Here is a 19,168-nt window from a genome sequence, read left to right as displayed (position 1 = left end):
GACGGGGCAGCCACAGCTTCTCTGGGCACCCTGTGCCAGCGCCTCAGCACCCTCACAGGGAAGAGCTTCCTGCTACCTCAGCCAGCCAAGCTGGGGATAAAAAGCAACCTGAGGGTTTGCATCTTGCCTCTCTGCCCAAGGTCCTGTGCTCAGAGAGGTCTGTTGGGTGTCAGCAGTTTATTCAGGCTTGCATTGCTGGCTCAGGGGAGTTGTCAGAGGTTAGAAATGGAGTTGCAGCAGCTTCTCAGTTCTTTTCAGAACCTCTTCAAGCTCACTTCTTTCGTTACTGTTATTCCTGTTTCTAGCTGATGAGTATTTCATCAGATAGGACCCAGCCACACTGCCCTTGGAGGACTGTCAGCGAGTCAGATCCAAACAGCACTTCTCCTTGTGCCAGGGTGGCTGTGGGCAGAGGAGCACTCCAGGAGGCACCGTCTCCTTCCAGCTGCCTGCCTTGAGGCTCTCACATTGCCTCCAAGTATCACACTTGGTGTGCATCTCTTCCTCCACAGCCAGCATCTCCATGTCCCCACATTCACCAGTTACAGGGAGGGAGAGTCTGTGACATGGTTTCCGTGCTGTTGGAACATCATCTTGGTGTGGATAGAATCATAGGATCCCAGCCTGGTTTGGGTTGCAGGTGACCTCAAAGCTCTTCCAGTTCCAACCCCCTGCCACGGGCAGGGACCCCTTCCACTAGAGCAGCTTGCTCCAAGCCCCATCCAACCTGGCCTTGGGCACTGCCAGGAACGGAGCATAATGGATGGATAAAGGGATGGATTACAGGCAGTCTTTCAGTTTTATGATCATTCTGTCAGCGCAGGGCTTGCAGCAGATGCTCATCTCAACAACAGGGAGGGACACAGCCTTTAGCAGCAACAACCTTGCCCTGTTGGGTCACCCCGTGCGAACCCTAACAGGATAACCAAGGCTGTGCTGTGGGTCAAAACTTGCTTCCTATCAGGAATACTCCAGGCATAAATCAGAGCCAGGGAAAGCAGTTGTCCGGCCCTGAGATAATCCAGTTTGTTGCTTCCAGCATCCAGAAATAGTTTCTTTGGGAAGGAGCGAGCACCTCTGCTTTGATGTGCTGCTGCAGCTGCCCCAGGGCAACAGTCCCACCATTTTATTCAGGGGAGCAGCTCTTGGCTGGACAGCTTTTTACTTGATACATGTACACACACACACACACACGCACATATTACATGTTTTAATTTCACACAAATTCGTCATGATTTCCTCTTCTCTGAACTGAGGATGTTTCCTTTGCTCTGGAGCAGCTGTGCTGGCTGGCTGAGCCAGAGTGGCTTTCATTTACCACTGAAGCTGCTAAAGCAGGAATGGGACGGATGCCAAGCCTTCCTTTTGAATGTTATGGTTTTGCTGGGCTTTGGGGAGGAGGGGAAGATGGAAGGTAACAGAAATGGGGTGGGCAAATGGTGCTGCAGCCTGGGAGAGGCCCTCGAGTGGGCACATGGGTCTGGATCGGGTGGCAGGGGGGAGATGGAGCCTGTTTGATGCGGAGGGGAGACAAAACCCCTCTTGTGTGGGGTGCTGGGAGGCGAGCGGGGCCGTCTGCGCGCTTGCTTGGGCCCCCAGAACAGTTGTTGCTTCTGTCTCCAGTTTGGGGATGGGGGGGGGGGTTGACCTGTTCCTTTTTTCTGTCTGAAAAGAGCTGGAAAATTGGCCCTGGTGCTCCCCAAAACTCCCTCCTCCAGGGCAGAGCTGCCGCTCCCCCCTTGTTTAACCCATAACCCATAACCTCTGCCCGGAGAGAGGCAATGGGAAGAAAACCCCTTTCTCCAGGAGATTGCCTTCCTATCTCCATGCCTCTCTGGTGATACCTGCTGCAGGAGCCGGCATTCCTCTGGGATCTCCTCCAGGGTGCTGGGTCTCTTGCTTTTCTTGGCTGGGCTGCTCCGTTTGCGCGGAGCCGTTTCAGTGCAAAGGTAATATGACCGGTGGAACAGATTGTAGGAATTTCACCAGCTGTGAACACACGAGCTCCTCTTTCCCTTCCCAACCCCTTGCTGGAGGAGACGGGGGAGTTGAAAGCAGTGGGGTTTTCTTTCCAGTTTCCCCAAAGCCTGAAATCCTCCTTTATTTCAGCGGGTTGCCCTCGGAAGATGGGTCAGAGCTGAGCTTTTGATGCTGAAAGGCCCTTTGCCAGCTCTCTGATTCCATGTAAATACATGTTACTTTCTCCCAAGGTGAAAGGGGCAATGCCGTTGGGCTGCTCCCATAAGAAAGCCATACTTGCTCTGCCTCAGGAGCCAGCCATCACCCTGGGCTCTGGCTCCACACTGGGAGCTCAAGGTCAGCTGGGATAAACACGAGGGAGGAGTTTCCTCTTTTCAGAAAGAGGGGTTTGACTTTTCCCTGATAGAAGGCAAGAGAAAACCACCTGCAGCAGAGTCATTGCAGCTCCTTTGCATCATTCACGATGGATCTGGCTGTGAGATGCTGCGGATGGGGGAGAAAGCATCAGTGCCAGCACCCTGGGCTGGGGTTTATGACCAGGGGGGACCAGGACAGGCTGAGTCCATGGGTGCTGCCATGTAACTGTGCCTGTCTCTTGCGACTGGCTTAGAGTTTGCTGGTGGGTGAGCCCTGCATCGGTCCTCAGCCAGGCCAGGTCTCTGATGCGTTGGGGGGGTGACAGACAGCACGGGGCTGCTTGATCAGTCGTATCTTTTGAGGATGGATGGACATGCTGTGACCATCAGGTGTGTCCCCACAGGGGCCAAAGCACACCAAAACCTGTAATTACAGAATCACAGAATGGTTTGGGTTGGAAGGGACCTTAAAGCTCATCCAGTTCCAACTCCCCTGCCCCACACTCTGGAGATGCAGCTCAGTGTAATCTTTTGCTGTAAAACCTTGGCAGAGTTTTGTCCTGAGTGAGGCCATGGGGCAGCCAGGGAGCACTGTAACGAGCCCCCCCCGCCTGATGGTCACCTGCTCTGTGCCTTCAGCAGTCTGGGGCCATCAGTCAAAGGCAGAGCCTTGTCCTGCCCTCTTGGGCAGCAAGGTGAGCATGGGACCCATCTGCTCCACACTACGGCGCCTGTTGGCTTGCATCCTTGGGTCTTGGAGAGGTTCCTTCCTGGGGTCCAGTGAGAAAACAGCCTGAAAACCCTGCCACCCCCATATTCATGTATCTGCCTTTTCATCTGGCCCCTTGGCTCGCCTGGTTTTTCCCCCCTGCACTGTTGGAAGGTGGCTCAAGGGCGCTCTGGTCTCCCCCAGTGAGCGCTGTGCTTTTCCAGCCTGATTACATGGCAGGGCTTTTTCTGTCTCCCGTTTGCAGACCAGTTTCCTGCCCAGCGAGATGGGAATCGCCAGTCCCAGCACGCTCTCCCCCACCGGGGTGAAAGGGGGCTCTCAGTATTTTTCTTACCCCAACAACCCTCGCAGGAGAGGTGCTGACAGCAGCATAGGTAAGTCGCTTCGCGTTGCCCTCGGCTGTGGTTCCTGCCACAGCGTGGCCTGATGAATTCATACATGAATGTGAATATGAGTGCTGTGCTTTTAAAGGGGGTTTGGGCTCAGCATCGTGTACAATTTCCTCTTTTCTGGAGAACGTCAGAGGAGGTGAAAGCAGCGAATGGCTGGAGGTCCTTTTAAAGCTGCCCCTGAGCCACACTGCACGTGAGCAGTTGTTCACGGAAAACCTTGGGCCTCCTTCAAGGTTGGTTTCATGGCCAATGGCCCTCCTTGGAGCCCTGTCCTGCTGCAAGGACCCAGACTGCCAGGAAAAAGCCATTAAGGAGAGATGGGAGGTCCAGGCACTGCGCCCAGGGACATGGGCAGCGTCTGCTCCAGGACCTCTCCCTGCCTACCTGCCTGCTTCCCTGTTATAAATCAGGAGTTGCCCACAAGCCTCTGTTTGCCCATAAGCCTCTTTGCTTTGAACACAGGCTAAGGTCAGGTGTTGAGTTCAGCTTTCAAGTGAAGACAAGCTCCCGTTCTCCAGAACTTGTATTTCTTGTCACAGTTCCCCCTCCAGAGTCACTTTCTTACTGCTATTTTGGGCTTTCCCCACCAAACGAAACCAGAAGCAACTGGTGTTACATCTGTTTTTTTTCCAGTGCTGTTCAGAAAAAGGCAGCCACTTTGATATCGCCACTTCAAAACGCTGCTGGTTTATGGTGTCAGCTTGGAAACTTGTTCTTTTGCATTGGGTCATTCTGTGTGATGAGCTTCTCCTCCTGAGCTATGACCCAGTCGAGTGCCTGGCTTGGCTTGGTGGTACCCTACACCTCCTCAGCTGGGGCTTTCCTGAGTTATAAGCTAACAAACCCACAGTGAGCACCTCTTTTGGGAGGGGCTGCCCTGAGCACATGTTGTGGGGGTGAAACCCACCTTCAAAGGGTGCACACTCGATGAGGAGGAGAGGTTCATCCTCAGACGTTTTCACTGGTGATGCTTCCTTGGCTGTTGGGGCATTTGGGACTGGAGCTCTGCCCGTAGTTGCACCTTCCATCCTTGCATACTTTTAGCTGTAGCTTGTTGTTATTTTCCCTCCCCCTAACCCCGTGCAGAAATGAGATCCTCTCTTCTTTTCTCTACACCAGATGGCCAGCCCAAAAAGGTCCGGAAGGTGCCTCCTGGACTCCCCTCCTCGGTAAGTGGCAGGAGCATTTTCCCTGTTCCTCCATCCCCTGGGTGTCCCTGCTCTCTGCCATGAGAGCTGCAGGTCCAGCCACCCCCAACATCAAGGGCTTGGATTTTAGTACGATGGGGCAGGGTTTTCCCAGCTTCCTGTGATGGAGAAAGGGGGAAGCGCTGTGGGGCTGCGATACCAGCACGTTAATAGGAGTGAAGGAGCTTCAATGCTTCCCGTGTGGAGCAGCCACTGGTGGCATCTCCCCATCTGGAGCCCAGACTCCCCAAAGCACCTCCTGCCCTTTGCTGGCTCTCGTCTTTTTGACGTTAGGTCGTGGAGTAAAATGTAATCCTTGCTGTGCTCAGATTTCACTCCAGAAGGGAAACCAAAGCAGTCGGAAGGCGGGCAGGGAGCTGGGGCTGCTCCAGGTGTGTGCGCTGCCTGGGCTGTTTTATAGGCAAGCCGAGCAGGCTGTAGGAATATGTTAGCCATGCTCCTGCGGCTGTTACAGGGGAATAAACTGAACAATGTCTTTGTGGCCAGAAGTAATGGGATCTCCAGGAAAGCTAATTGGAGCGGGCTGGAGGGTTCCTGCAGGCCTGCGTCTGGCTGCATTCCTCACCGGAGCGTTTGCGTGCTTGCAGGGGGACGGGCAGGCTCTGCCCCGCAGGCGAGTGGAGCCCAGGCTGGGGCTGTGCTGGAGATCTGCCCTCTCCCAAGTGTGCCACACCACCCGCTGCCCATGCTGATCGGATGTGCCCGTTCCCCAGGGAGCACCCGTGGGTGTCCATCCAGCGTGGGGGAAGCCTCGTGCTGGGGGGTTCACTTGCTGGTAGCGCAAAGCCTGGTCTGCAACCTCTACAGCAGGCTCTGCCTTAAGAGATGGACGCAGGAGGCAAACAGTGGAGCCAGGCTGGGAGAGCTGGGCTGGGGCAGCCTGGAGAAGAGAAGGCTCCTGAAGAGGAGACCTGAGAGCAGCTCCAGGGCCTAAAGGAGCTCCAGGAAACCTGGAGAGGGGCTTTGGGCAAGGGCCTGTAGGGACAGGCCAAGGGGAATGGCTTGAACCTGCCCGAGGGGAGACTGAGATGAGCTCTTAGGCAGAAGCTCTTCCCTGGGAGGGTGCTGAGGTGCTGGCACAGGGTGCCCAGAGAAGCTGTGGCTGCCCCATCCCTGGCAGTGTTCAAGGCCAGGTTGGACACAGGGGCTTGGAGCAAGCTGCTCCAGTGGAAGGGGTCCCTGCCCGTGGCTGGGTTGGAGCTGGATGAGCTTTAAGGTCCCTTCAACCCAAACCATTCAATGATTCTGTGTGACCCTGAGATGCTGATGTTGGGAGGATGGAGGGAGAGGAGGGGACCGAGGACGTGCCAGATTGGGCTTGCAGACTGGAGGGTGGTGATGGCTTCACACAGACCCACATCATGCAGAAGCCAGCTCCAGTCAGCAGTGCTGAGTTTCTTCAAGAGTCTGTGTTTGAAGAGGGGAAACCTGCTTGAAGCAGAATCCCTATCATCGCTGTGTCGAGTTTCACTGTGAAATGCGGAGCTTTTAAACCCCAGTTGACATGTGGGGAAAACATCCCTCCCAACAAATGGCCCTTGTTTGGCCTCAGGTTTCAAAGGCCACGGGGAGTGCTGCCCCTTGTCCTGCCTGTGCCCTCAAGGGCCCCAGTTCTAACAGCAAGAACCACTCTGCCAAAACTCAGCCCGTTCCGTGTCAGAGCCGCCACTTCCACACTGGCTTTTCCAGCTCAGGAAGCACAGGAGGCTGTCACCTCAGCCGCCCCTTGACCGCAGGGCTGCTTCTTCCCTCTGCCCTCTGTTTGCTTCTTGGTTTGTGCTTGAACTTCCACACCTGGGCAGAGAAACCCTCACGGATGCAGCTAGGGAAGTGTGGATCTGAGCTGCTGGCCTCAAAGGCAGCAGATCAAAGGCTCTTTCTTGTCCCACTTGCCTGCGTAGGAGCCTGCCCCGTGTTATCACTGGACCCCATGCAAAATAAATAGGTTAATCAGCAACTTATTAAAATAAAGTGCTTTAATGTGTAATTCCCTGGCTGCTTGGAAAAACTCACCGAGGTCAGTGGCTGCAGTAGTTGAGGGTGGTTGAAAGGGGAGTGATTGTGCCAGAGTCACCAAGAGGCACTAATGGTGTGAGATGGGTAAAGAGGGATGATAAAACCCCAGCCTGGTTTGGGTTGAAGGGACCTTAAAGCTCCTCCAGCTCCAACCCCTGCCACAGGCAGGGACCCCTTCCACTGGAGCAGCTTGCTCCAAGCCCCTGTGTCCAACCTGCCCTTGAGCACTGCCAGGGATGGGGCAGCCACAGCTTCTCTGGGCACCCTGTGCCAGCGCCTCAGCACCCTCCCAGGGAAGAGCTTCTGCCTAAGAGCTCATCTCAGTCTCTCCTCGGGCAGGTTCAAGCCATTCCCCTTGGCCTGGCCCTACAGGCCCTTGTCCAAAGCCCCTCTCCAGGTTTCCTGCAGCCCCTTTAGGCACTGGAGCTGCTCTCAGGTCTCCCCAGGCTGCAGCAAAGGGGCAGGATCCCCTCCCTGAGCTGCTGCTCACGCTCTGGGGATGCAGCCCAGCACACGGGGGGGGGTTCTCCTCACCCTCAGCCCCTTCTCCTCAGGGCTGCTCTCGATCCAGTCTCCCCCAGCCTTTGTGCTGGGGATGTGAAGGTGCTGCCAGGTGGCGAGGGCAGAGGCTGTGCCTGGCCCTTTGGGGTGAGCTCGTGTGAAACAGCTGCTGGGCTGGGCAGTGAGCTGCCCTGAGCACGGAGCCCCTTCCTTTGAGCCTCCCTGCCATGGGGAGCTGGAAAGGGGAGTGCTTGAGCCCGTGCTTCCCGCAGGCTGGCATGTCCAGGTACAGGACCCAGGGCTGGATGAGGCCCCCGAGCCCCCGCCACGGCCGGAGGAAGCCGGGAGAGGGATTTTGTGTGGGTCGATTCCTGCAGGGTTTGGTTCCCACAGCGAGCACGGTGCCTGGGAGCTGGTTCTGCCCGGGAGCCCCCAGCCTGCCCCCGGCTCTGTTCAGCTCCAGCCTGCTTCAGGTCCCACCCGGTTCATCCATTTAAGCAAGAAAACCAGGGAAGGGGGGGATGGGATGGAGGATGCCGCAGAGCCCTGCGGCTCCATCCCGGAGCTGGGGCTGCTCCAGCCGCTCTCTGGCCGTGCTGGCAGCTCCGAGCGGAGGAAATGACCTCACCTGGAGGTCCCTGAGGCTGCTGCCAGAGCTGGGGCGCGCGGTGGGGAGCAGGGCCCTGGCGCTGGTGATTTACCGCTTCCTGCAGCCTTTGGCCGGCGGCCGCCGGCTCTGGCTGCTCCCAGCGCACGCACGTGGGGCTGGGGATGCTCCTCGCTCGGTGCCGGGCAGAGCTAAGGTGGCTTTGTGCACTGAGCAGGGACATGAGGGGTTTGGAGGGGCCAGAGGCTGCTTCTGGGGTGAAACCTGCCCCTTTCCGCCCGCATCCGCCAGGAGATGGGGGAAGGCGCAGGGGTGATGAGGATAACACGGCAGAGCGAGCTCCCGAGCGGTTTGCAGCCCCCGTTTTGCTCATCCCTGCTGTTTTATTCTCCTCATTTTCGCTCCGGATGGATGAAATGGATGTGTTCCCCCCCCCCTTCCCCGCTCCAGCACAGCTGCCTTGCACGCTGGCCGGGAGCCAGGCACTGGCAGATGGCGCGGGGCTATTAGACGTGCTCCAGTCGATTCCCGGTCCCAGCTCCCGCCATTTAATCAAATGATAGGAAAGGGCAATTTACTGGAGTCTTCCCTGCGGCCTCCTCCATTCCCCTGCTCTCCCCGGCCACACGTGGTGCCCACGTGCAGCTCCCTGCGCCCACCTCACCCGAGCGCTGCCCTGCACCGGTGAGCAAGGGCCAAGGGATGTGGATTTTCTTCTTTGAGCGAGGGATGGAGGCAGCTGCCAGCGTCTGTCAGGAGTTTCCCTTCCCCCACTCTTTATTTCATAGAATCCCAGCCTGGGTTGGGTTGGAAGGGACCTTAAAGCTCCTCCAGCTCCAAGCCCTGCCACGGGCAGGGACCCCTTCCACTGGAGCAGCTTGCTCCAAGCCCCTGTGTCCAACCTGCCCTTGAACACTGCCAGGGATGGGGCAGCCACAGCTTCTCTGGGCACCCTGTGCCAGCGCCTCAGCACCCTCCCAGGGAAGAGCTTCTGCCTAAGAGCTCATCTCAGTCTCCCCTCGGGCAGGTTCAAGCCATTCCCCTTGGCCTGTCCCTACAGACCCTTGTCCCAAGCCCCTCTCCAGGTTCCCTGCAACCCCTTCAGGCACTGGAGCTGCTCTCAGGTCTCCCCTTCAGGAGTCTTCTCTTCTCCAGGCTGCCCCAGCCCAGCTCTCTCAGCCTGGCTCCAGAGCAGAGCTGCTCCAGCCCTCGCAGCATCTCCATGGCCTCCTCTGGTCTCACTCCATCAGCTCCACGTCCCTCTTGTGCTGTTGCCCCACAGCTAGATCAAGGCTGCAGGGGGACTCTCCCCAGAGCACAGCAGAGGGGCAGGATCCCCTCCCTGAGCTGCTCCTCAGACAGAAATTGCCCTTTCTTTTCTGTATTTCCCACATTTCCCTGTAGCTCCGATGCCCGCAAGTTGCCTTCAGCTCCTTGGTTGCAGCCACCCACTGCCAGAAGATGCTCAGTGCGAGGGGCAGGGGTTGCCCCTGGGGCTCTCTGTACACCCCCAGCTCCAAGGGAAGCTGCTGTAAGAGGCAGGAACCTGAACTGGCAGGGGAAAATGAAGTGATGTATTAAAGTGCAACTGCTGCTGCTTTTCAGAGCTTGTCTTCTATTGCACCACCACCAAGAAGGAACTCTTGGTGTTCTGGGCAGTTCCAGTAATAAGAGGACAATTCTGCCCCTTCTTGCTGGGTGAAGACCTCAGCTCGGAGGGATCTGCCTGGGTGTGGGGAAAGAGAAACTGAGGGCAGGTTTCCTTTGCAGAGAGCTGCGTCTTCCAGGCAGAGCAATGCTTTCGTGGGTATTGAAGGAAAAAAAAAACCAAAAACCACTATTAGTGGTTTCAGAATGAATCAATGGGGATGAAAATAAGGTGTAACCAGAAGTGCTGATGTCATTTTGAGGGGCGTTTCAGTTTCTTTGCATGCTGCTTTTTGCACTGGCACAAGGTGATTTTCAGTCAGAGCTTTCGAGGGTGGTGGATTTAGAAGGACAATTGGCCCTGAAAAGCTGTGGCTGCCCCATCCCTGGCAGTGTTCAAGGCCAGGTTGGACACAGGGGCTTGGAGCAAGCTGCTCCAGTGGAAGGGGTCCCTGCCCGTGGCAGGGGTTGGAGCTGGAGGAGCTTTAAGGTCCTTTCCAACCCAAACCAGGCTGGGATTCTGTGAAAACAAAAAAGCCTTTCAAGGTCCACTCAGGCCTCAGTTTCCCCTCGAGTCAGAAGCTGATTTCTGTGAAGGGGTTGACTCTGTCCCCATAGGGAGGATGTGGGGCCGTGGAGTGGCCAGGCTCTTCTCTTCAACCTCTTTGCTGCTCTGCAGGTGTATCCATCCAACTCAGGTGATGACTACAGCAGGGATCCAGCTGGATATACTCCCTCGAAACCTCCCAGCACTGTGTATCCCGGAGCCTTTTATATGGCAGGTGAGTTATTAACAACCCCAGTGTCCTACAAGCTGGACAGAGCAGGGGCTGCCAGGCCCGTTATGGGTGACAGGAAGAACTGGAGGGAGTTTGGGGCAGGAGTGCATGAGGCACAGAGGAGCTCAGAATGGCTCCGATCTGCTCAGGAGGTGATGCTCAGACACGATGTGGATAGATGCAGTCCCTCAGCCTGGGCTGCCCTCCCCGTGCATGGGCTGGGGAACACTTGGAGCATCCCTGCCCTGCTCAGCTCTGCTTTTCCTTCCAGACGGGCTCCATAACTCAGCAGACCTGTGGAGTTCTCCTGGTGCCTTGAGCCAGTCGAGTTACGGTGCCATGCTGGGCAGCTCCTCCTCCCCACTCCCACCAGCCAGCGGCTTCAACAGTTTACACCAGCACGAGCGCATGGTAACGGGTCCCCACGCTGGGTGCCTTGTCCCTCAGCCAGCCAGTGACAACGGGTCCCCTTGTCCTGGAGCTGGCAGCTCGGGGTGGCTGCCCACAGGGAGGAGCAGGGTCCTGGCCTGGATGCTGATGCCTTTTGAGGCTCTGACCCTTCTCCCCTGTCTCTGCCAGAACTACCAGCTGCATTCAGGGGAGGTTAACGGTGGGCTCCCCTCCGTGTCTGGCTTCTCCTCTGCCTCCACGCCATACGGTGTCTCCAGTCACACGCCTCCCATCAGTGGCACGGACAGCATGATGGGTACGTACGAATGGCCCCGAGCCATGGGATGGTCCTCAGCATGACCCCCCCCTCCCTTCTCCACTGCCATGCAGAGGCTTATGGGGAAGATTTAAAGTCCTGTGCAAACCTCTGAGGCTGCAATAGCTGTGTCTGATGGATGCACACTCTTATTTCATGCCCTTTTTAACCCTGCATGGGGTTACTGCTTGAGGAAGAGGCACAGCGAGGTTACTGCTGCTGGATACCTGGGCAAGCAGTAGCAAGGAGACAGGGTTGGGGGTTTCCACCTGCCTTGGTGGATCTGGGAGGAGACCAGGACCTGGGACATTGTCTCCTGGAGGTGCCTTGGCTGAAGTGAGTGGTGGGGTTTGCACCTGCGTTGTGGAGAGGCAGGGGAACGTGTGAAGCTGTTCATCTGCGTCCAGACTGGGAGCGTTTGTGTTGTGTTTGGGTACCGTGTTAAACCCCCGAGTGCTTTCATCTCTAACCCTGCTGAACCTGTTACAAAACCTGTTACTGGAATGAATTCCTATTCCCCAGGAAGTGAAGATCCTGACCTTGATTCGTAGAAACCCTCTTGTTTAGAGGAGGGAAAGCAAGTTTGGGTTGGTAGAGATTTAAGGTGCCCCATGAAATACGAGCCATGCTGCAGCAGAAACATCGCTGTTGGTAGCATGACACCATCAACACCTTCATGCACCTTCAACAGCATCTTATAAAGAATCCCTTTCATTTCCAAGCAAAGCAGTAACACTCAGAGCAGGTGACCCCAGAGAAGGTCTTGTGCAGGTGCCTTGTCCTGGCAGCCTGGCAGTGACATCTGTGTCCTCTCTCGACAGGTAACAGAGGAACCACAGCTGGGAGCTCAGGAGATGCGCTCGGGAAGGCACTAGCTTCAGTAAGAGCTTCTGCAGCCCCTTGGCCCCATCCCTGCTTTGTTGCACACTGCCCCTTCCCTCTGTAAGAGGGAGCCTGGAGGCAGCAGGCAGCATGGAGACATTGAAAGGTTTGGGTGGATGCATGCCAAACAGCCTCTCGGGGAGGATTTTCCCCCCTCGATGTGCTGCCATCCTGAGGCCTGGTGCTTTGCAACACCCCTTCTTGGCAGATGGGGAAACCGAGGCACGGGATGTTCTGGTGGCCCTGCCCATGAGCCAGCTCCGCAGCCATCCAGCCTCGTGCTGGTCTGGCCAGATCCTACATGACCCTCCTGCCAGGACTTGCAAGTCCCAGTAGCGCTGGGCCTGCATGTGCGGGTTCAAACTGGAGGGTACTGGTCCCACTGGGCTCTCAGAGCTTGGGGTTGCCTCTCTCCTGTTCAATGCAGGGACCTTTGTTTCTGTACCCTGCAGTGATTTCTTGGGGCTCTTGCTTTCCTCCAAGGTGGGACCTGAAGAACAGAGAGCTGTGCAGTGGGGACAGAGGGGCCCTGGCTCTCCTGGGGAAGCTGTGGGGTGTGGGTATGGGAATGGGCTACCCTCAGTGGTCCTGCTGCACCTGGCTTGGGGAGGGCTGAGCCGTGGCAGGGTGGGTGCTGCTGACCAGATCCTGCTTCTCTCACTGCAGATTTACTCCCCGGATCACTCTAGCAATAACTTCTCCTCCAACCCCTCCACACCGGTCGGCTCCCCTCAGGGCCTTGCAGGTGGGTGAAAACCACTGATTTTTGCACAAAGGGGGATGTCAGGTTTGCTTTCAAGAGATCCATGGCTGTGTACTTCCCCAGGCAGCCCCAAACCCTCATCAAAGACACTTGGGGCAATCTTGCCAAGTCCACTTCGCTTTTAAATGTAGGGGAGTGATGAGGAAGGACAAGAAGACAGGAAGATGCTCTTTAAATGGCCCTGTGAAGCCACATGTCTGGCTGCTTTAGTGGATTGGAGCTTTCCCCCTTTTTGGGGCCAAGCAATGCCTGCCTGCTGCAAACGGCTGTGCCTGCACTGTTTTTTGCCCCTGTATAAGGGGCAGGTGGCTCTGCTTGAGTTAAAGCATTGCTGCCACCCAAGGGGACCTGCTCCTACCCTTCAGACAGACCCTGTCCCAAGCATCCTGAGCATCCCATCTCGGATGGTTCATGCCTGGTTTTGTCTGCCATGGAAGGAGAGCAGTGGGAAGCGAGAAGCAGCCAATGGATGAAAGCCCATCTCTGCTCCCATCTGGTGGCAGAGGTCTCCTTTCAGCAGCATCACCCCCTAGGCTGCTGCTCCCAGCAAGCTTACTCACACCTAAAAAACCTCTCGAGGTCTGAAGGCCCAAGCTCAGTGTCCTGCTGATGCAGAGCAGAAATGAGCCCACTGTAGGGGCCTGAGCTCAGTATCTGCTGATGAGTGGTGGCCCATGGGTTGCCACACGTGCCATGGTGGCCCAGCTCCCAGCACCATCTAGTGGCAGCTGTGCCCGGTCCCAAGCTCTCCCTGTTTGTTCACAGGCACATCTCAGTGGTCACGGGCAAGCGGACAGGGTGCCTTATCTCCCAGCTACGAAGGGAGCCTCCACACTTTAGTAAGTGTCGCTTAAAGGTCTGTCTTCTCCTTTTCTGTTCCATCCCTTGCATGCCTAGTAAAGGGCTTGGGTAAGAGGAAGGTGGTTAGTTGATAGATGGACAATGGTCGAAAGCAACAGAGCTGGGCACTGCAGCAGAGTTGGACCCTGTGGGTCTGTCCAGTTTTTGCCTCCCTTTCCTGAGCAGTTACAGAATCACAGAATCATGGAATGAGTTGGGTTGGAAGGGACCTCAAAGCTCCTCCAGCCCCAGCCCCTGCCACGGACAGGGACCCCTTCCACTGGAGCAGCTTGCTCCAAGCGCCTGTGTCCAACCTGCCCTTGAACACTGCCAGGGATGGGGCAGCCACAGCTTCTCTGGGCACCCTGTGCCAGCGCCTCAGCACCCTCCCAGGGAAGAGCTTCTGCCTAAGAGCTCATCCCAGTCTCCCCTCAGGCAGGTTCAAGCCATTCCCCTTGGCCTGTCCCTACAGGCCCTTGTCCCAAGCCCCTCTCCATGTTCCCTGCAGCCCCTTTAGGCAGTGGAGCTGCTCTCAGGTCTCCCCTTCAGGAGCTTTCTCTTCTCCAGGCTGAAGAAGCCCAGTTCCACTTGTGTGACCCCTTGTGCCTTTAGGGGATGCCACTGACTTCCCCAGGGGTTGTTTCTCCCCTGCCTTGCAGTAGCTGAGTGCATGACTGCCACCAGCATGCAGAGCTGTAGTGGGTTGCTGGCTTTATAGGCATTAACGTAGCTGTGTATCTCTGTCCTGTCCTTCAAGCAAAACAAAATGGAAGACAGGTTGGATGAAGCCATCCACGTGCTGAGGAATCACGCTGTGGGCCAGACAGCCGCCATGCCGAGCAACCACGGGGACATGCACGGGCTGCTGGGCTCAGCACCAGCCCACAGTGCCACCGTGGGCAGCCTGGGCCAGGCCTTCCCGGCCTCAGTCATGTCCCTGGGGAACAGGCACCCGAGCCTGGTAAGTGTGGAAGCATGGGGGCAGCTGGCGGGGACATGCTGGGGACCCTTGTGGCAGGGTGCCTGCATCCAGAGGAGTCAGAAGATCATGGTTTGGGTTGGAAGGGACCTTAAAGCTCCTCCAGCTTCAACCGCTGCCACGGGCAGGGAAGCCTTCCACTGGAGCAGCTTGCTCTGAGCCCTATCCAGCCTGGCCTTGTTGCCTTTGTTGTGAGAAGAGCTCAGTGAGGTCCAGGCTGGGTCAGCTGGTGACAGCTTGGAATGGGTGACATGTGTTGTCTCACCTTGTTCATGCAGGAGGGTTGGATCAACACCAAGGACAGTGGTGGCTCTCGGGCACAAGCTCCCTCATGCCACTTGCTCATGCTCCTTCTCAGGACAGGCAGAATTGGTGAAAGCTCTTCTTCTTTCCCTCTAAGATGGATGGAAATCCCTCAAAACAGCTTCAAGCTGTCCTTGGGATGTGCAGGAAGGAGGAGAGAGATCTGGTGTAGGGCACCAGGTATAGAGAAGTATAGAGGCACCAGGTATAGATCTGCACAGGTATAGAGAGCCAGGTATTGCCAGGACTTCTCAGCTGCCAACCATTCAGGCTGGCACCACATCCTGCTATGCACATGGGGAGTGCTGATGTGTGATGGCTCTTTTGGGCTCCACGGAGCACGACAGGTCCTGGGTGCCTTGAGCACATGGATGCTGGGGTCCCCATTGTCCAGAGGCTGGTGACCACAGGAGAGCTGGTTTCCTACTGCAGCAAGCAGTAACACATCTCCAGTCCCTCTAAAGAACCACATGTGCTTCCCTCCTGAGCTCCCCAGACTCAGCTACTAAGCGAGTAAGGGGGAAGCAGCACTGTTGGGGTCTCTGCTTGATGCAGCTGACCTGCAGTGCCCGTGCCACGGAGCAAGTTGGCTCTTCCCTCCTGCATGCCTGCAGCCTGGATAGTGGGAGTGTGTGGGGAGGGCATGTGGCTGCACCTCAGCCTGCTCAGCATAGATGCTCGGCGTGACTGTGCCCATCCCCACTGGCCATGCTGCTTCCCCCCTCTCAAGGCTTGCTCTGCCTGTTCTGCTGTAGGTGGGAGGAGGTCACCCCGAAGATGGGTTGTCCAGCAACCCCAACATGCTCCACAACCACGTTACACTTCCATCACAGCCCAGCTCCCTCCCCGACCTCAACAGGCAGCAGGACACGTACAGCGGTAAGGCAGCTCTGCTCACCTGCATGCTTGGGGCTTGCCTGCCACAGGGGAGATTCAGGTCACCCATTAGGTCCAGCCCTGTGCAGCAGCAGCCTGGGAGGGGTGGATATGGGTGCTCTTGCAAGGCTGGTGCTTCTTTGCAGCATCCCCAGGCCTGTTCCTGCCTTGAGCCTTTTCCAGAGGTTTAGCCTAAGTGTTCCTGCCTCTTCTGCCAGCTCTGGGTGCACAGAGCCACTGGGTCCTGCTCTGCTGAGTGAGGTTGGACCTGGAAGGTGGGCAGGGGAAGAGCAGGGAGTGGTGGCAGGGCAGAGCCAGCACCCCAGTAACTCCTCTTCCTGCAGAGCAGCAATGCAGGATGAGGCTGGGAGGCCACATGCTGGGGATGCAGTGCAACAGGAGCAGGGCCTGGGGACTCTGTGTGGGTCAGGCTCCTCCAACCTTCCATGTGTGGCTCTGCTTCCCTCAGCAGGCTTGTCAGGGGGGCTGGGGCGAAGCAGTGTCTCCTCGGGAACCAGTGAAATAAAGAGGGAAGAGAAGGAGGACGAGGAGAACACGTCGGTGGCAGATAACTCCGAAGAGGAGAAGAAGGAGCTGAAACCCTCCAGGAACAGAACAAGGTGCTCTTTGAACAGGTCTCTCCCTTCACTTACACGTAACCAGGCTGGGGTACAGCCATAGTGATCCCCGGCCACTGGGCTCAGCCCGCTGTGGCCAGGGATCTTCCTATGGCACAGACCCACCACAGGAGCCTTGAGTGTCCTCACACAGGGATGGCCCAGCCTGGGCTCCCGCTGTTGGGGAAGGGGCCCTGCCATCCTTTGCTGCTGGCCTCCATCCCCGTGGCCTCAGGGCTTCCTCGTGCTCCTAAAGCAGAGGGCTTGTGCCTTTACCCACACAAACTGCACTCACTGCGTGGTCTCTTGGAGCTTTGCTTGTGGCCATGCATGGAAAGGACTAGAAGGGACCTAATGCTCAACTGCCCTCAGCCAGGGGCTGGGAAGCTTTTGACCTCCTCCCTGCCTCTGGTCATCTCCACTGTTGGCTCTGGGCTCTTGTATCCTCTGTCACATCCAGTCAGGTATGTGGCAGTGGAGCACGTTGAGGCTTCCCTGCGTGCTGGCTTGTCTGCAACCTCACCGTCAGCTCGGAGACCTCACCAGGGTGCTGCTGCCCAAAGGGGCAGCACCAGCCCTGCTCCTCCACACTGCAGCCACCTCCTGGCCTGGAGGCAGAGGGCTGCAGCTTCCCAAAACACCAGCTTGGGGCACCAGTGTTGCCCCTTACACTTTATCCAGGCCACCTTACAAGCTGCCAGCAACAAGCTCAGGCCTTAAGTCGCTTTGTGGTTTCTTTCTGTGTCGTTTAAAACCAAACAGACCCCAAAACAGAGGCAGAAGAAGAACCTGAATGGCTTCTGTGTACAGACCCCGTGCCTGAGCACGCGTGGGGTGCGGTGTCTCGGTGCCTCGGATGTGTGTTGCTTTTCTGTGAGTTGACCAGTGCTGAGAGTGCACGCGAGGAATGTCCCTGTCTCGTTCTTATTTTAAACCATTAGTCAAGATGAGGATGAGGAGGACGATCTTCTTCCCCCAGAGCAAAAAGCCGAGAGAGAGAGAGAAAGGAGGGTCGCCAATAATGCCCGTGAGCGCCTGCGGGTCCGTGACATCAACGAGGCCTTTAAAGAGCTCGGACGCATGTGCCAACTCCACCTAAACAGCGAAAAACCGCAGACCAAACTGCTAATCCTCCACCAGGCCGTATCAGTCATACTGAACCTGGAGCAACAAGTTAGAGGTCAGTGAGGGTCCCGGAGTGGTGATATTTGACGTATCTGATCGGCACGGGGCTGTCTGTCTGTCTCCTGTGACACATGTGCTCTGGTGCCTTGCACTGTCTCTCTGCCCTGTGGCCTTGGGTTCTCGAGGCTGTCGATGTCTTGTTTGGTTTTTTTTTACCTCTTTTTTTTTTTTGTTTCTTTTATTATTTTAAGTATTTGGTTTTTAACCCGGTTTGGATCCCTGCTGTTTGCTCCTTCGCCCCCCCGCTGCCGCCGCGTGTGCTGCATGCCAGGCCCCGCGGGGGTACCCGCACCGTCCTCGCTCTCCTGCAGCAAGGTGTTTGGTTCAGCTGCTTGCCCCCCAAAATGGGGGAGTACAACAAAAAAAACCCACGTTTCGCACAGGGGATGCAGATCTGATGCCTCTGCTCCAAGCACAGAGCCAGGCTCTGCTCCCAGCAGCGGGCGATGCCCCATCCCCGCTGGCCAGCCCAGCACAGGGCTCTGCACTCCCAGCCCCATGGCTGTGGGCACCCAGGAACACCTCGCTGGAGCCATGGAGGGGCAGCGGCATGGAGACACTTCCTTCCCTCCCTCCTTTCCCTCCCTCTTTTCCTTTTCCTTTTTTTCCTCCCCCTTTCCCCTTCCCATTTCTCCTTTCTCCTTTCCTTTCTCCCTTTCCTTTTCCTTTCCTTTTCCTTTCCTTTCCTTTCCTTTCCTTTCCTTTCCTTTCCTTTCCTTTCCTTTCCTTTCCTTTCCTTTCCTTTCCTTTCCTTTCCTTTCCTTTCCTTTCCTTTCCTTTCCTCCTTCCCTTCCTTTCCTTCCTTCTTTTCTCTCCCTTCCTCTGTCCTTCCCACTTGTGCATCCCCCTCAGCCACCAGTGCTTCCCCGTGTCCCAGTGGGAGGGGAAGCGGAAGGCTTTGGCTTCCCACTCCGGAGGCCTTTGCTGCTTGGTTCCTGCATCCTGCAGTGCATGCTCGTGCTCCCGTGGCAGGTTAACCCCCTTTCTCTCTGCAGAGGCTGTTGTAACACCATCGCTGGTTTGTGCCTGGCTGTGCTCCTCTCTGCTGGCCTCTGCTGTTGCATTGATGTTGGAGTCCTTTGTGCCTCTCTTCAGTTTGTAATTTTTTGCCTTTCATAACATGGATATTTTTTTCCTGTCTCTTTTGGTTTTTTTATTTATTTTTTTTTTTAGTAATTCCCCTTCCTTTTGCTTTTTGTGGATTTCCAGTTTTTATTTCTCAGTTCTGTTCTTTCCGATCTCCTACAGACAGTCCCCAGCCGTGACCTCTCGGGGGTCCCACTCTCTACCTTCTACTTGCTGCTTGCGGAGTGAGGCAGGAGCCACGGGGCGGCGGGGGGCAGGGGCAGGGGCAGGCAGAGTTGGCACCGTGTTCACTTTGGTCTCCCACGCTTGTCCCTTTTTAAACCCTTCCTGGAGGGAAGCGAGCCGAGCCCCGCACGCTGCTGCCGCCGCCGGCCTTGGTGCAGGCAGCTTTGGCCTTCAGGCTGCTTTGCAAGGAGGGAAGTCAAGTCCCACATCCCCTCCTGCATCGCTGCTGTGGAATTGAGGTCGTTGGGTCCCAGCTGGGGGGCTGCCAGGATCCTCCTTGTGCCATCAGGCGCTAACAGGGGAGGAAAGGAATGGGTTTTGAAGGCGGCCAGGCAGGTCAGTGCCCCCTTTGAGCAGGGCGCAAGTTCACTGTACGTCCTTATAACCTGAAGGATGTAACTTGGATAGGATAAGGGGTGATGGTTTTAAACTAAAAGAGGGAGATTCAGGCTGAATGCGAGGAAGAAATTCTTTACAATGAGGGTGGTGA

General features: G+C 56.6%; 1 protein-coding gene across 19 annotated transcripts in view; it reads left to right on the top strand.

Annotated features, from left to right (window-relative positions):
• Positions 1-19,168, top strand: part of TCF3 (transcription factor 3) — a 69,385-nt gene that overhangs the window by 45,899 nt on the left and 4,318 nt on the right. For 5 of the 19 annotated variants that reach the window (XM_057424554.1, XM_057424551.1, XM_057424552.1 and 2 more), the window contains exons 7-18: positions 3,311-3,440; positions 4,578-4,627; positions 10,117-10,219; positions 10,488-10,627; positions 10,796-10,922; positions 11,744-11,802; positions 12,471-12,549; positions 13,333-13,406; positions 14,165-14,368; positions 15,445-15,568; positions 16,035-16,200; positions 17,124-17,362. In XM_057424554.1, coding sequence (XP_057280537.1) covers positions 3,311-3,440; positions 4,578-4,627; positions 10,117-10,219; positions 10,488-10,627; positions 10,796-10,922; positions 11,744-11,802; positions 12,471-12,549; positions 13,333-13,406; positions 14,165-14,368; positions 15,445-15,568; positions 16,035-16,200; positions 17,124-17,362 — 1,495 coding nt within the window. Of the gene's footprint in view, positions 1-3,310; positions 3,441-4,577; positions 4,628-10,116; positions 10,220-10,487; positions 10,628-10,795; positions 10,923-11,743; positions 11,803-12,470; positions 12,550-13,332; positions 13,407-14,164; positions 14,369-15,444; positions 15,569-16,034; positions 16,201-17,123; positions 17,363-19,168 lie in introns of those variants that run through there. The other 14 variants (XM_057424571.1, XM_057424562.1, XM_057424560.1 and 11 more) reach the window with 9 other exon arrangements.

Source organism: Pezoporus wallicus, unplaced genomic scaffold, assembly GCF_028554395.1.
Source record: "Pezoporus wallicus isolate ANWC-B61680 ecotype Strahan unplaced genomic scaffold, APGP_CSIRO_Pwel_v1 contig_8376, whole genome shotgun sequence".
NCBI classification, from domain to species: domain Eukaryota; kingdom Metazoa; phylum Chordata; class Aves; order Psittaciformes; family Psittacidae; genus Pezoporus; species Pezoporus wallicus.
This window is presented reverse-complemented; position numbering and strand designations above follow the sequence as displayed.